The 16,608-nt window shown below is 44.9% G+C and overlaps 1 protein-coding gene across 5 annotated transcripts in view; it reads left to right on the top strand.

The window, feature by feature from the left end:
• The window catches only part of NR3C2 (nuclear receptor subfamily 3 group C member 2), a 201,622-nt gene that overhangs the window by 737 nt on the left and 184,277 nt on the right, over positions 1–16,608 (top strand). Inside the window, exons 1-2 of one of the 5 annotated variants that reach the window (XM_068680921.1) lie at positions 928–1,277; positions 3,113–4,874. In XM_068680921.1, coding sequence (XP_068537022.1) covers positions 3,115–4,874 — 1,760 coding nt within the window. In that variant the 5' untranslated portion in view covers positions 928–1,277; positions 3,113–3,114. Of the gene's footprint in view, positions 1–927; positions 1,278–1,490; positions 1,883–3,099; positions 4,875–16,608 lie in introns of those variants that run through there. The other 4 variants (XM_068680918.1, XM_068680920.1, XM_068680919.1 and 1 more) reach the window with 4 other exon arrangements.

The following is a 16,608-nucleotide window of genomic DNA, read 5'->3' as shown; positions in this document are numbered from 1 at the left end:
GGCCGGCTGCCACCCGAGCCGGCGGATCCAGGTCACGGCCGGTCCCGTCCCCGGCGGGGAAAACTTCGCAGGAAGGGCACGGCCATTGCTGGCCGGGGGAAGCGCCGAGGCAGCCCCGCGGGGGCTCCCCGCCGCCTTCTCCTCCTCGTCCTCGGCCGGTGCCCGATTTCGGGGCACGGCGCGGGGATGGGCGAGGCACGGGAGCCCCGAGCCCGGCCGTGGTCGCGCCGTCGCCGCCGATGCGATCCGGACGCGGAGGGCGAGCGGAGCCCCTTCCCCGCGGCTCCCGGGGGATGCGAGCCGGGGCCGAGGTGCGCGCAGCCCCGCGGCGATGCGCGGCCCCCGCCGCCGGCTCCGGGCGGGACGCGGGGCGCTGCGGGGGCCGGGGGCGAGGGCTCGCGGAGCGACTTGGGACCGCGGGCTCAAAGTTTGCAGGGCGCTCGCTGGGGTTTTGGGGGGGTTTCGGGGTTTTTCTCTCTTTTTTCCCGCATCTCCGCGGGAAGGGGCAGGCAGCCCGCGGGACGCCGTGCCGGTGCCGGGGCAGCGCGGCGGGACGAGCCCGGCGGCGTGCAGAGGACGAGTCCTTGAACCTCGGCGCTTTTTTTTTTTTTTTTTTTTCCCCTTTTTTCCCTTTTTTTTCTTTTTTTTTTTTTTAACCCATCCCCGCACCGGCTCCGCATGCATATTCATGCGCTGCTGCCCGACAAACGCGGAAATCCAGGGCCGGCGCAGAGGCGATGCCCGGCCCCGCGGGCACCGGGCGGGGGCGGCCGCGCCCCGCACACCTCCACCTGCCCGCGGGGGGCCGCCCCTGGGCGCGGGGGGCCGGCTCCGGCGGGGGGGGGGGGCGCGGCGGCCCCTGCGGCTTTAAGGAGCCGCGCCGCGCCGCCTGTGTCGCAGCAACTTTGTATCAGTCATGTCGCCCGGCGGGTGATTGACGGCGCCGGACGGCCAATAGGGAGGCGGGCTGGCCCCCGCCGCGCGGCGGGCGGCCAATGGGGGCGCGCGGCGGGCGGGCCGTCAACTTGAATTTATCTGGGCATGTGACACGCTGTTAAAGGACTTGGCACCGGGGCCGTCCCCTCCCGCCTGCCGCGCCGTCACACCGGGCGCCGCGACGCGCCTCGCCTCGCCTCGGCCGCCCGGGCACGGGCACGGGCACGGGCTGGGGCTGGGGCTGGGGCAGGGGGAGCCGCCGCGGCTGGGGCTGCGGGAGCCGCCCCGCCCCGCTCCGCCCTCGCTCCCTCCCGGCAGGAGGAGGCGCCCCGCCGCAACAGGTACCCAGCCGGGGACCCCCGGCGCTGTGAGGGGGGGTCCGCGTGTTGCGTCCCGGCGGGGGGGAGCGCACAGGGCCGCCCCCGGGGGGTGCCGCGGCTGGGGGAGCCCCGCGGAGCCCCCCCGCTGCTCGCAGCGGTGCCGGCAGCCGCGGCGCGGAGCCCGGTGAGCGGCGCGGAGCCCAGCACGGCCCCGCACAGGGGCTGCCTCCCCCGGCCGCTCCCCGGGATGCGCTGGCCGAGCGGCAGCAGAGGGGAGCGGGAGGCTTCTGTTATTTCTCGTAATTCGCTCCCGCGGGGTGACCCAGATCCCGGGCCGGTAAAGTTTCGGAGCGTGCCCGCCGCTCGGCTCCGCGGCCGGTCGGAGCTTGGCTGCTTGCTGCTGCTGCGGGGGGGATCGCCCGCACCGGGGTCGCCTCGGGCCTGGCCCCGCTGCTGCCCCGCGCCCCGAGCTGCTGCCGGGGCTGGCGGGGTTAAAGCTGGCTCGCAGCTTGCGCCCTCCCCGCAAGCCCGAGAACCGAGTCCCCCCCGGTCTTCAGAAATGCTGGTCGCCCGCAGCTGCAGTTGATTTCTCTAGGAATTAGGCTTGCTCAGCACTTAAATCGGGGGTAAGTGATCATCCGGGAGGGACTTTCTGTGAAAGCAGGCGCTCCCGGCTGAAAATTTTAGGCTAGGGGGATGTGATTCGGTACACGCGATCGTCTTCTAATAAAACTTGCCCCTGAGGGGAGCGTAGGTATAGGGCCGTAGTGCTCAGTAAGGGCAAAGAAGCGTTCCAGTCTTTCCCTTTAAGTTTTGTGTTTTGTTTTTTTTTAATGTGTTTGTGGTTTTGCTTAAAAATTGTTTATAAGTAGAGTTAAGGCAATGAAATGCTGTTAGAATTGGAAAATTAGTACTTTTTGAAAGGGGAAAAATCTTTGCATAATGTTGGTATCACAAGTAACGGCGGTTAAGTTTCTGCAGTTTTAACAATCTGATGATGAACTAATTCCTGCCAAGAAAAAAAAAAAAAGTTGCTGTTACCTATACGCAATTTTCAGAGTAATGGAGAATATTTTCAAAATACTGCATGACCACTCAGAAAATGGGCATGCATCTTGCTCCCTGCCTAGGGAGAGTGGCGTGGTGGGCGGGAAGCTTTTTTTAGGACCTTTTTTATAAGAAGGTTTACTTCCCTTTACATATTCCTTTTGCTGGCTGCCATGGAGGTTGGTGGAATTATGGACCCGTTTGTTGATCCTGCAGCCCCTTCCTCCTTCTGTGGAAGAAACTTTTGTGATGCTTCTCTCCCCGCTCAGCCCATCCTTCCACATCCCCTCTGGCGGCTGTGCGACAAGCTTGCGTGTCTGTATAAGGACAGGTCCATGCCCAGCCCCACAGAACTGCTGCTTTCTTTCAAAGCATCATTTCTAGTGCTGGAGGATAAAGAGAAACCCTTGTAGCTCACCAGCCTCTCCTGCTTTGCCGTCCCTACAACGTGACAATGTGAGGTCTTTGGTGGTGCCGCTGGCACTGGCTGCAGGGTTGTGCTGGTGCTGCCTAGCTGTGCCTTTTGGGGCAAGGCGAGGGCAGGAATTGGGGTCATTGCAGTCTGCTGGCTTGTTTTCTCTCTGAACCCATAGGACTGTCATATCTGTGACACCTTCTCCCCTGCTTTGACTGGACAAATGGTTGAGAAGTGATTGATGGGGCGGGAAGCGGGACTGGCAAGCAGACAGACGGGGATAGACAGAGTGAGCGGATACGCCTTGTTTCCTTAGGAAATTAGGAAATTTCCTTAGGAAATTGCACTGTCCTGTCACTTATTAATTTTACTTTTTTGTGTATGTCTTTGCTAGTTATGGAGACAAAAGGATACCACAGCTACCCAGAAGGCTTAGAGATGGAGAGACGGTGGGGTCAAGTTTCTCAGTCTGTGGAGTATTCTTCTCTAGGTGCTGGAGAGCAGGCTGGTGACAGTAACTATATGGAGATTGTAAATGTAAGCTGTGCTGCTGGCGCTTTTGCAAACAGCAGCACTCCAGGAAACAACAAAGAAAAACCCGAGCTCCTCTCTTGCCTGCAGCAAGACGGCAGTCAGCCTGGTGTTCTGCCCTCCGACATCAAAACCGAAACAGAGTCGAAGGAACTGTCGGCGACGGTGGCCGAATCCATGGGTTTGTATATGGATTCGATACGAGATGCCGACTACCCCTATGACCAGCAGAACCAAGGCAGCCCAGGAAAGATCTACCAGAACGTGGAGCAGCTGGTGAAGCTCTACAAGGAGAACGGCCACTGCTCCTCGCCCCTCCACGGCGCCAGCAGGCCCTTGAGGTCCTTGATGTCGGACTCGGGAAGCGCCATGAATGGCAGTGCCATGCACGCTATTGTCAAAAGCCCGATCATGTGTCAAGAGAAAAGCCCTTCGGGCTGCAGTCCTCAGAACATGACTTCCTCAGTGTGTAGTCCTGCTGGCGTTAACTCTGTGTCCTCAACTACTGCTAACTTTGGGAACTTTGCCGTGCACAGCCCCATCGGCCAGGGAACTCCTTTGTCGCGCTCGCCTAACGTTGAAAACAGGGGGTCAATGTTGCACAGTCCCGCACATGTTAGCAACGTAGGGTCTCCACTTTCTAGCCCTATAAGTAGCATGAAATCACCAATTTCTAGTCCTCCCAGTCATTGCAGCGTGAAATCTCCCGTCTCAAGTCCTAACAATATCACTATGCGGTCTTCTGTGTCCAGCCCTGCAAACGTGAACTCGAGAAGCTCTATTGCCAGCCCTTCCAATGCCAACAACAGGTCCACTCGTTCCAGCCCAGCGGTTAGCACTGTGGGATCTTCAATCTGTAGCCCCATCAACAACTCTCTAGGATTCCCTGCTTCCAGCACGCCGGCTGGACCTAGCAGAAGCCAAGAGACTGTTCCCAGTCCAGAAACAAAAGACAAGGGTGCTCAAGAAATCCCATTTCCCAAAATGGAGGAAATGGAGAATGCCATCTCAAACAACAGCCAGATGAACCTTGTTCAGTTCATAAAACCCGAGCCAGACGGTTCTTTCGGTAGTGCGTGCATTGGAGAAAACAGCAAAATAAATTCTGATTCCCCTTTTTCAGTACCAGTGAAGCAAGAGTCCACTAAACATCCTTGTTCCGGTGCCTCTTTTAAAGGGAATCAAACAGTAAATCCTTTTCCATTTACAGATGGCTCATACTTTTCTTTTATGGATGACAAAGACTACTACTCTCTTTCTGGGATTTTAGGACCACCTGTTTCTTCATTTGATGGCAATTGTGAAGGTAGCGGTTTTCCAAATCCAGGCCTCCCTGTGGGGATTAAGCAGGAGCCTGATGATGGCAGCTATTACCAAGACAACAGTATACCATCCTCTGCCATAGTTGGTGTAAATTCAGGTGGACAGTCCTTTCACTACAGGATCGGTGCCCAGGGCACGATATCTTTGTCACGGCCAGTTGCGAGAGAGCAGACGTTTCAGCACTTGAGCTCGTTTCCTCCCGTCAGCACGCTAGTGGAGACCTGGAAATCGCATTCGGAGCTGGCATCCAGAAGAAGTGATGGCTATCCAGTTCTAGAGTACATTCCAGAAAACGTGTCCAGGTGAGCAAGCAAGTTACTGCTTTTTTTTTTTTAACACGTTTTCATGTTAATTAAACAAGATGTGAATTAAAATGGGGGCTGGGGTGGTATTTCTCAGGCTGATGTGTAATTCTGTGTTTGCATTTCGATTCCTATCGTTAGATAGGCTGGTTGCTTGCTATATTTTACTATGGCTTTAATAAAAACAAAGTGATCGCTTTAATATTTAAAAAGAACATATTATATTCTATTGTTATTAGATTTGAAAGTGTAGCTTTAGTATGTTTATGAGCTCTTACTACTACAAATGTTGCTTTTCCCATAATGAGAGCTTAGCAAAATTGCTCTCGTGTGCCCCATAAAGGGTATTCTTCCTTAGCTGGTGCTTGAATGTGTTGTACCTCAGATGAAATGTTGAGATGAGTATAAGATGGTAATGTCAGGAATCCATTTTTGCAAGGATGCATGGCTGTAAGTTTGCGCCAGGCTTCAACTGGTTAAGTTTTAAAACTAAACCTTACAAGCCTGTGGCAACGTATTATTTCTGTATTGTAACTGTAGGAACATTTGGTTTGTATATATAGAAAAATGCCTCCAGAAGGAGGAGGGCTGTTAAAACTTGACGCATTTGAAAGGGATAAATGGATGAACTGATCTCCTTACTTTTGGTGAAAGAAATATGCAAGTGTCCTTTGATTTTGTATCTCTTGGCTGATTCCTGGAAGCACATACTTCTCCAACAAACAGGTGTTCATGTATTTTATAAAGGACACTTAGTTACATAAGCTATTTAATTTCACAGTCAATTTTACAAATTATTAAATGCATCTGGCAACATGACCGAGCTACAGTAGCTACGTAGCCTCTTCATGTGTCAAACTGGCTGACCCAAGGTTTGTGCTAAAGCTCGGTGAAATAGCTGATAACAGAATTTGCATTTACCTTTCTCAGGTCTTTTTTTATTTTTTTCTCCTTGAAAGATACACAGCTTCTACCTTATTCTTGGATTGGGGTGATGAAGATGCGTAGCTTTCTCTATTTTTGTCTGATTCTAAGTATTTCTGGAAAAAAAAAAAGAAATAATGTTGCAATGAAAAACACCTAAAATAATGGTGCTTTGGGCAAGGGAAGACAATCTATTGATCTAGAGTTCACGGGAGGGAAAAAATATTTTAAATATTTGCATTTTATTCTCAGACCCATTCAGTATCTCTGCAATCTGCTTACCAATTTGCAAGTCGTACTTTACTTTTTCTTTGTCAATTTCAAATATCATCTGTAGAGAATATACTCTTTAATGCACCTTTCTTAAATTGGAAGGTTTGTATCCCACCTTCGTGTTGAACTTTGCACATAGCTATATATTTGTTATCATCTGTGCTTGGATCAAATGTACTTTCTGGATGAAGGAAGATGAAGTTATTGTTTTCTAGTTATTTTACCTGATGAAATTTTCATAAATTGCATTATTTATATAGCGGGAAAAGTTCAGCAGAAGACTGATGGGTTGTCTGAAAACAAAGGCCCAGTGTTTAATTGCCATTGTGGATGAGCGCTGTTACTTGGGCAACTAGCTCCTGCCACCCGTGAGAGCTCTCGTATGAGTAAGTGCTGCTCTGGTTGAGTCAAGGTTGTCATCTGCTGCAGGATGTCAGCCGCTGCACAGTAAACAGGGAAGTACTGGTAGGAGCAAGGTCATCAATAATTATGTTTTTAATGACAGTTTCTCATAAGGCTTTTGAAGGAGTACCTTCTGATCTGACATAACTCCATGGTAGCTCTTTTCATCTGGTTTGCCTCTGGACCAGTAAATGTATAATCTGTCATCAGGTGTGATGTGACTCCACTTTCCTACCTTTGTTTTCTAAGCTGATACCTTAGTAAGATATGCAGCTGAGTGTAGTTGTTGCTTTTCATGATTATAGTCCTGAAATTTTTAGTGCTTAGAGCAATTACTGCACGCGTGGAATTCTGTTTAGGTGGTGGTGATCTGCAAGGTTGCAACACGTCAGACATCCTGATCTGTGTTCCAGATTAGGACATGTGTCATCATTTCAAATCTTTAACTCAGCCCCATTATTTTACTAAATGTTACTGTTAATCTGCTTGGCAATGGCTTTCTGCTAACAGGTGCAGCAGGGGACCTGTGTGAAACCCTTTCATGTCTCAAAATAAATTAATATAGAGGTCATCTTATCAGTACAGATTTGAATGCATAGTTGCCTGTTCAGATATTTGTGTACTGACAAGTCACAGAAGCTTGTAAAAGCTCACTCTTTCTAATGAGCCTCAAATTCATCTTCACCTTTCTCCTTATTCCTGTGCCATATTCCAGCTAAAACCAGGGAAATCATGTTCAAGTTTGTTCATCCTCCAAAGTGTTGTAATAAAACATGTATAGTTCACAGCATGTATTTCAGCTGTCCCATATCAACATGGTATTGGGATGACAATAAAGTCACTTTGTCTTCTATTTCCTCCCTTGCCCCCCAGCTATGTATTTCCTACAATATAAATTGCCATAAGCAAACACTAAGATGAAGGGGAGAAAATTGGCTACATGGTTCTCTAAAGCCAATAGATGATCCACACTGAATATATCTCACTTTGACAGCATTATTATCTGAACCTCAATATTGTACCTTTTTGATATGCTTCTGCCTTGCAGCTTACATGGTTGAAAGGCCTGGGTGACCAGGAGTGAAGAAGGTTTTTCAAAATGGCTATTCAGAATGTTACTAGAAATAATTCTTTTCCTATTAGAATATCACCTGTTATTAAATTGGTGCTTTCTTGAGTCAATTATGTTTGCTGATAGTGTCTAATGAGCATGGTTTAGGCATTTAAAATGTCTTCCAACCTTATTGACCAAATACCCATGGTGAAATGGAACATATTTTTTTTCTCCTTTGGTTACTTTTATTTGATGTGGTCAGTTATGGTTATTTTTAAGGTGGATGGTGGTAACTTTGTTTATAACATTGCAATTTGCAGTGTTTGGGGAAGGAGAGCTTGTTAACCAAAAATTAAAAAAAAAAAATAAAAAAATCCCCTATTTCTTTTGACATGTTTCTTATGCTAATATGCGTGCAGAACATGTCTTTGTCTTCGAAAGATGGAACATGTTTTATTTTTAATAGAGGGTGAATCATACCTGTGTGTCTGTGTATGTAGATCCCCCAACCCCAATGAATGACATTTCTAAGAAACAGTGGTTTATAAAACAAATAATAGCAAAGTGGGCTTGAAAAATAAGGTACGTGAGATCATGTGATGTCGTTGATGGAAATCTGCACTAAGAATCCAAATAAGATTTCGCTTCAAGGTGATTGCTCATCTGAATCAGGGTACGAGCCTGAGACTCATGATCATGCCAATTATGTAATTTTCAAAATGGCCCAGGAAAATGTCATGGTTGCTTGAAACAACAGTATAAATTGAGGAGGATGACCTTTCTGCTGTGTTAGTTCTTACCTAAAGCTTTTTCTGCAAATGTGCCTTTTCCCTCTAATTTCCATATTAACTCTTGTATGTACATGAACATACTCACTTTATGCAGCAGTTGTGCAAACCAAGGGCTGATGTACTTGCTGTGGAGTCTTTGTGGCAGTTGCATGGTTTTGAAATCTGGCTAGAAATCAGACTCTTTGGTGCCATTACCTGTTAATGTCACCTTTCCATGCATCTACCCCAAATCTGCTTTCTTCCCAGGCCAGGAACAGGTGTAGGGTCCCTGCTAAGGAGGGAAGGACTTCTGGAGATGGGTGCATCTCCATGCTGGGGAGATCTGTGAAGACTTTTTCCCTATTCCCATGTGTGATGGGGGTGTGGGGGCCACTGCAGATGCAAGGTATTGCTTGCTGAGACAGGTGGAAGATGAAGGGGAATCGCATGCTTTATTTGCTCATGATTCAGCAACAGCTCTGCTCAATACCTTTCCAAACTTCCACATTGCTTTTTTTTCTTTCTTTTTAAGTCCTTTTCCCTGATGGCTGTAGGGAATGTTGTATCACTTGCTGATCTGGCACGTATTTTTTTTCTTGTTTTCTTTCTTTTTTCCTATTACTGTTTTTAGTAATAATAATAAATCTTCCTGATTTTGATTTAGAAGCTAAATAAAAATATCCTCAAACCTATTCTTCCAAGGTGGCATTTAACTACATGTCTTAGCTGGTAGACAGGTCAAAGAATTGAACTGAAAGTTGAAATCTAAGCATGTAATTGAACTGACTGGGGCCTGGGTAGTCTGAAAGGAATTTAAGGTACAAAGTTATACAGGTTCCTAAACAGTTGTTTCTGTTTGCTAGCCTGTCTATCCTAGTGAGGCATGAGGTGTTACTGTTTCAGCAAAGGTTCACTGGTGTGATATAGTGTGGGATAATTAACACATTCACACAGTGTTGTTACTAAATAATACATTTACTATACTTATTAGTTGTTAGATTGTAATTGTTATCATTCAGACAAGGAGATATCGTGAAATAATGTATTGATATTCTAGAGTTCAGATATGCTAAAATCAGTTGAAAGATTGTCATTGACTTCTTAGGGTTTACAGTCCAATCTTTGATCCATGTTGACAGTGTTTAGAGACTTCTTACACCTATCTATTCCTGAACGATTCGCATGGATCAGGACTTTTTTTGGCTCTGGTGTGTGGTCCAGAGCCTGCAGGCTGGGCTGGGTGGTACATTTGCTGCTCAGAAAAAGATAACAACAACAACATAGCCTTCATTTATGTGTAACCCTCACCAACTTGAATGGGCGATTCGGTTTAAAATCAGATTTCAGGCTGTTGCAAGTATTTTCTGTAAATAAACTTTTGTGTTAAAAATTATCTAGAATAGTCACTTATCAGAATGATACCTGGCAGAGAGATAAAGGTCTGGTAAATATTATTTTTAGAATTTATGATTGGCCTTCACCTCTGTTTATTTGCTGATGGACTTTATGGGAAAAAGACCAAGCTGTTAAAATATTCTTCATGCTTTGGTAGGGTTGTTTTCCCCTTTAGCTTCCCATAAGTTTCCTGTGCAACCTTTTTAACAGTGTTTCTTTTATCTTATACACTATAACCTTAAATATGTACATGTGTTTTTTTTTTTTAATTTAGAAAGTAATACTTTTTTTTTTGTAGTTTAATGTATAATTTTATGTAATTTTTAACAGCTCTGGGTGTAATCTTGATATAACAGGAACCTCTAAATGTGTCTTTATTTCTCACTTAAAAAATTATGAGCCTGCATTAATAAATCAAGCCAGAAGGTCTAAAGGTTCTCTTCAGCGTACCAGCATGCATTTAACAGCCTTGTACTTCCTACAGCTTTGTTTATCATTATTTTGTTGAGGGTGCTCTGTTTTGATTTGCTCATCTTACTGAGGAGTTCAAAATCTGTATAAAGTATCTTTCTTAAAAGTTACTGCTAACGATGCTTTATTTTTCTCTTAAAATATATACATAAATTGACTTGTGTCCTAATGGCAGAGAAGTCCACATTGCTGGAAAACTTGTTCCATGAACGAGCAGATCTTTGAAATCTGTGGAAAAAAGAGCTCTCTTCTCAGTCCCTCTGATGTTATCTGCAGTTTGGTTGTTTCTGTGGGGGGTCATAAATCATGTTATATATTACTGAAACATTTATGTGGTCAGTTGATACTGCTGAACTTTACAGAACTTGGCTGTTAGAAATTGGTTTGTCATAGGAAACAGTTACCGACTATCATCAAAATAAACTAGCATTTACATCATGTTTGGTGATACAGAATATCACTGTGATACGATCTCTTGACTGTCAGAAAAAGGGAAGGTAGGATCATCTTTGTGCACAGATGCTTAAATAAGCAAGCAGAAGAAATTTTGATTATCAATATTTTGACAGTATAGGTCTATTGCTTCTAGTGAGGACTGGAAGACACTAATATCTGAAATATTACTGTATAGTCAAATGTTCTTATTGTATGGGATATGCATTGCAGTTATGCAGGTGAGTATCCATGCGGATTGTTGCAGTGGTATCAATAATCATGCAGTACTCATATTGTCTGCAGAGGGAGTAAATTGTTAAGTTCTGATTCAATAACCTGTCCTTATTCAACAAGCACTTAGCATTAATGGAACTTAAACGTGCTCTCAAGTGCTCTGCCCGGTTGAATCAGATTTCTGTGTACGTATTGGTGCTTTGCTGAACTTAGGCTTGAGTAGAGATTGCTGTTGGAAGTCATCTGCGGTTGACCAATATATTGTTTTCAGTGACGAAACATGCTGTTGGGCAATGCCCTGGAGTCTAGTCTGGTCTGACGCTGTTTTTGCCGTTGATTTGGGCACGGTGTATGTGTTATATGCGAGAGCCAGATTGGTTTCCTGATCCAGTTCACTCTGAAGGTCTAAAAACTGACGGGTCAATGCAACTCGGTGAGTGGCGCGGTGTGACACGGGCATGAGAACAAACCCAAGGGACAGAAAGGGAAAGGTGGCTATGAAATATCACAAGTGCGTGTTGCTGCTCAAAGTTAATGCAATGTCATGCTGTAATGTCAGCGTTTGTATTTTCAGGGTATGCTTCTCAAAAGTAGCTTCTGTTTTTTAACCATAGATGTCTGTATATATCAATGTCTGAACATAGCTGTAGAAGCTGGAGTTATAATGGACTGATTTCAATCAAAATCCCTTGGAAAACAGTGGAGTGTTGTGATTTCAGATTCAAGCCCTAAGAGGTCAGAAAATACTACGGTTTATGATGAACATAGGACCTTGACTTGTTTTCTCACAAATATATGTGACAATATGGTCTGCATAAGAGTGATAAAGATGGCTCAATAAGGGAAATAAAAAGGGACTATGAAAAACAAGTATTAACTATGCCTAAGTTTAGTAATTTTATCCGCTCTCACATGTAGCAGGTCGCTACGCAGTGCTTGGTGCTCAGCATATGAATTACCTGACTTCAGCTGCAGTCTCCTCCAGGTGGAATAATCTGTGGGGAAAAAAAACAAGGATCATTTCCATTGCATGCAGCTGCCCTAGTCTCTGCAGCAGTTACTGGGCATATTTGACTGCACCCTAAATAGACCCTTACATGACTTGACTTCTGCCCTGGTAGGTGCACAATGCAGGGGAAGGTCACCACTTATTGGAGCCATGCTACAGTCTCCTTTCCTTTCCTGCTTTGGTTTTGCTGCTGGAGGAGACATGCTGACCTTGGAGGAAGGTGTATTTTCTTTTTTATTTATGCCACAGGGGAATGGCTTCATAGGCCAGAAAGTCTCTGATCCATGCCAGCAGATCCCAACGTGGTCTGCTTCAGTACCACTACTAGCAGGAGCAACAGCAGTGGCTCTTGGCTTTGTGCCGGGCTGTGCCTATGCTTAGGAGTTGTTTGAGGACTTCCCATAACACTTTGAAGCAGGGTGCATGCGCGTTTTTAATAATATGGGTGCATGCGCATCTCTAATAATATGCATGCATCTGTTCAGGAGCTGTTTCACAAATTCTTAAGAGTTAATTTACTTACTGGACAAAGTTTTCAAATAAGTTGTCTCTTTAAATAGGAAGTTTAGATTAATGTGTGTGTGTGTATATTTAACCTCAGTTACAATAGATTATTGACAAGAACTACCAGTGCTTAATGATGTGTTTTCTGAAGGGATATGATCTGGGTAGTCTTCCCCTGCTAAATTGAAAATATTGATGTAGGATTAAAAAGAAATAAATAAATGGTGATTCTGAATTCTTAAAATGATATCTAGCATTGGTTTTATCTATTCAGTATGTAAAAAATATTTCTCAAGGCAGTGTTTCTTTACTGAGTCGTGTAATAACAGGAGTTTCCAGTCTGTAGGTAGATCACAAGAGAATAACTTGAAGTTGAGTTTTATTTCTTTATCTTAAACTGTGAATTGCAGTCCTGCAATTACATTAGAATGTGTTGTTAGCTGCTTGCTAAATTAAATCTGTGTGACTTTGAAATCTGTAAGCAGCAGTGCTGTGTATTTACTTCAGGGGAAAAAAAAGCTTAAATTTCAAATTTCAGAAAAGCTTAAATTTCAAATGCTTAAATTGGAGGTGAGGTAACTTAGGGCTAATATATGAAGATATTTAAAAAGAAAAAAAAGAAGTAAACTTCAGTTGGAATATCTGAACAGAAACTTAGTCCAGTATTTGTAATTTTACATATAAGAATTTGTATGCTCTCCGAAGATGCATGGTAATGCAGCTGATTGTGGTTAGTGATAATTAATAATAGATCAAAGAGTTGTAGCCTTGAGGTTGAAAAGTAAATTTCGGGCTAATTGCTGAATGTTTCTGATGATTTTTGTATCTCTTCGCTCATTTACATTCCTTTCTAAATAATACATTTTACTTGCATACGGAGGTGTAGTAAGTTTTTGAATGGACTTTCAGACTGAAATTTGGAATGATTGCATTCATTTTTCTATTCTGCTTTTCTTTCCTTGTCTGTTTTGGAGAAGTAGTGTCCCAAATTTTGAAAAATTATGGCTTTATAAACCACTTTCCCCACACCTTGGCTTCTGAAAAGCAGATTTAAAATTATAAATCTGCCATTTTCATGTGTGTCGCAGTGGTCCGTTCAGTGTGCCTGTTGCCTGTGAGTGAATTTTGATGCTAAACTGGTGGTAATCTTCCCGCGTAACTAAGTAATTAAATAATGGTAACAACTCCTGAATAACTGGGCACTTCTGGGTCTGTGGTAGGAAAATGACGCGTTGGGTTATGAGTCCCCCCGAATCATTTTGAGCAGGCAAGGCAGCGCTCTGCTCAATGACCTTTCGGCTGTGCCTTGCTTCTCGGTGGCAGGTTGATGCCACGTAGGAGACGGGGCAGGGGCTGAGCTCCGCCGGCACTGCCCTGCCTCACTGGTGGCTGCGTGCACCCGTGTGCATCCCCCAGAGCTTGCGCAAGCCGGCTGGGGCCGTGTACCTGTGTGACTGCGTCACCCCGCCGTGTCCTCACCCAGACCTGTGCTCCCAGAGCCCTTGGGGAACTCGGGTTTCGCAACCCGTGGGTCCTGGTTTACTCTGGCAGCGTCTGGCCATGGAAAATCAATCATGTTTGTGTACGCGGCTCTCCGTTGGTACTGCTGCGGGTCAGGGAGTGGGGAGGGGGCTCTTTGGCACCCAGTTAGCAGCACATCCTCGGCCTGCACAGCTGGAGGCCAGCCCCAGCCTTCTGCATACACCTCACATTGATACCCTCGAACTGGGAGCAGAAGAGGTGTCGCTTCTGGAAGCAAACCTTGAGGCATTGAGACGGAGGCTTGAGTTCAGGTAGCTGCCCCAAAAGGCTGGAGGCCCCACTTCCAGCACCACAGAAAGCTGGTCTCCAGAAACTGGTTGTGCATGTCAGTTTTGAAGCCTGTAGTGCCGGGGACCTTGTAAATGAAGGTGGGTGGGAAACTTGCCCTGTTTCCAGGAAGGCTTTATGACCTGTCAGTTTCAGTATTTTAAATTGAATTAAATTTGTGCTCAAGAGTGCAGTATGTGAGAGCAGTTAGTGAGCTGTTCCTCCAGTGTCAGGTACAGATCTACTTTGCTAGCTCTCACTTTACTACTTCTCAAAGCTGTTTGGATAAATAAAATTATTGATAATAATAAAAATAAAAAGACTGCACAGATGTTCATCCTGGGATGTGTGAAAACTTTCAGGGAAAAAAAAAAACACCACAAAAAAAAAAAATCAAGTCACATTTGAAGACAATCAATATAGGATTAAGGTTGGTGTGTCTAAGGATCAAGGTCCTTTTCTTTGTGTGTGTTTTTTGTTTTGTTTTTATTTTTGAATATAAAATAAACACACGTCACCAGTTCTGGCCCATTGGGCACGGGATGCTGTAGGTGTCTCTTTCCATAGCTGGCAGGAGCCGGTGTCCCAGAGCTGGGTACAGTCCTGCGTTACGTGCCGGTACATGCATGATTGTTTGGCAGTAGATCTGCCCTCTGGAGACACCTGGGTGGATGGGGGAGAGGTGCCATGCCCAGGGGGTGTTCCTTAGCTCTCCAATCACCCCCATCCCAACAGGGATGCTGGGGGGATTGTCCCCCAGTTCCTTGGGACTGCCCCCCTGTTGGTCACTTGTCTGCTTGGCTTTAGGGTGGGGGAAGGTTTGCAGCATGTTTTGCTTTTCTACTTTTGCTTTAAATTTGTTTGTTTATCTTTGGGTGCTAAGGCTTTCTTAAGTTAATAATTAAAAACAAATATTGGCAAATAAGCATTCCTTAAGGATTATATAAAGTTAATAAACGTGACTGGCTTGTCCAAATTCAGCACTGAAGCTTTGTTGTAGGCTGTCCTGCTGTAAAATGCATCGAGTAAAACAAACATTTCTGCCGGATTAGCTCTGCAGACCCTTTAGGATGTTGCCATACTCTTCCTTCAGATGCACTGTAGGAAAACTGAATCATCTAAATCGACTCAATTAGAATTTTTAAATTCTTATTTTAATCTGAATTCGTGTAAACTAGCTGGAAGATGAACAAAGTGGGGGTTAGACATGTCAGCTTCTACTCAGCGTATGGAAGTAAATATTGGAAACGGTCCAGAGCTTTATGACTGCTGCCAACTAATGACATAAGATAATGTTGCAATGAAACAATGTACTTGATTTGCACTTGTTTCCTAACTAACCTTTCTGTTTCTTGAGACTGTTTGGAATTTATGTTTTTCAAGATTTGACAGTAAAAAGTAGATTAGGCATTGAAATTTTTGACTGATTAAATATGTAGTAATGACAACTTCAAACTGCACAAGCAGATAATGAGATAAAGGACTGTTACTTCATATTAAACCATTTGGTGGAAGATGCAAGAAGGATGAGTGTTTTGGATGGACATATTATTTTAAAAAGGGAAAAAAATTAGAGGAGCTAATTTATATAGAAATACAAAGTGAAAAGAGCAAGTTGCTGATTTGCTGTTGTTGTTTTTTGTTTTGGTGTGGTTTTGTTGGGACCACAACTGCAGCCATTATAGGTCTGCAAACAGTCCTGTGTTTCCTTTCTAAAGGACAAGAGTTAACTGTGCGGAAGGCTGTTAACAAATTTGCTAGATATGTGTCTGCATTTTTATTTGGATCAGAAATGTGCTTTTGAAGTGAATCTTCCAGTTGCCCCCATCTTGTGTGGGGTGGCTGTGGAGTGAAAAAAGAGACTTCTTAGAGAGCAGTGCCTGACAGAAGTGCTTCAGGAATTGCTTACGGCCCTCCAGCCCCTGATGGCTTTGGTTTGTGAGACCCTACTGGAGCTGCCGTGGTCCCCATCCTGCAACACAAGTTCCATGGGTGGAAGATGCTCAGCACCAGCCTCTCCTCTCTCTAGAGCTTTGTATTGCACCATACTGTCTGCTAATGGGGATGCCGACGCTGTTTATTGCGGTTTTCACCTGCTAACTCAAGCATTTGTAATTGAAAAAAGATTGAGTTACAGGCAGAGAAAATTATTCCAGAGAAGAGTTGGAGGCACTATTTTCAGCAGATGTATTTATGGTTCTGAGCTGTATCCAGAATGGCCAGAATACCTGCTTACTCTTCCTTCTCAGCCCTTCAGAAATCTTAGAAACAAGTAAATTAAATGCAGGAAGTAGGAAATGAGACTGAAGTGACAAAGAAGATCTATCCTGGTGTTGGTTTTGCTTTGTTTGTTTGTTGCTGAACTTCATTTCTTTTGAACTCGTTGGAAGATCTAGATAAGGTCTGCAGATACTCTCATTTATTATATACTAATCTGCAAAGGAAAACGCAATT

This window comes from Anas acuta, chromosome 4 (assembly GCF_963932015.1).
Source record: "Anas acuta chromosome 4, bAnaAcu1.1, whole genome shotgun sequence".
Taxonomy (NCBI): domain Eukaryota; kingdom Metazoa; phylum Chordata; class Aves; order Anseriformes; family Anatidae; genus Anas; species Anas acuta.
This window is presented reverse-complemented; position numbering and strand designations above follow the sequence as displayed.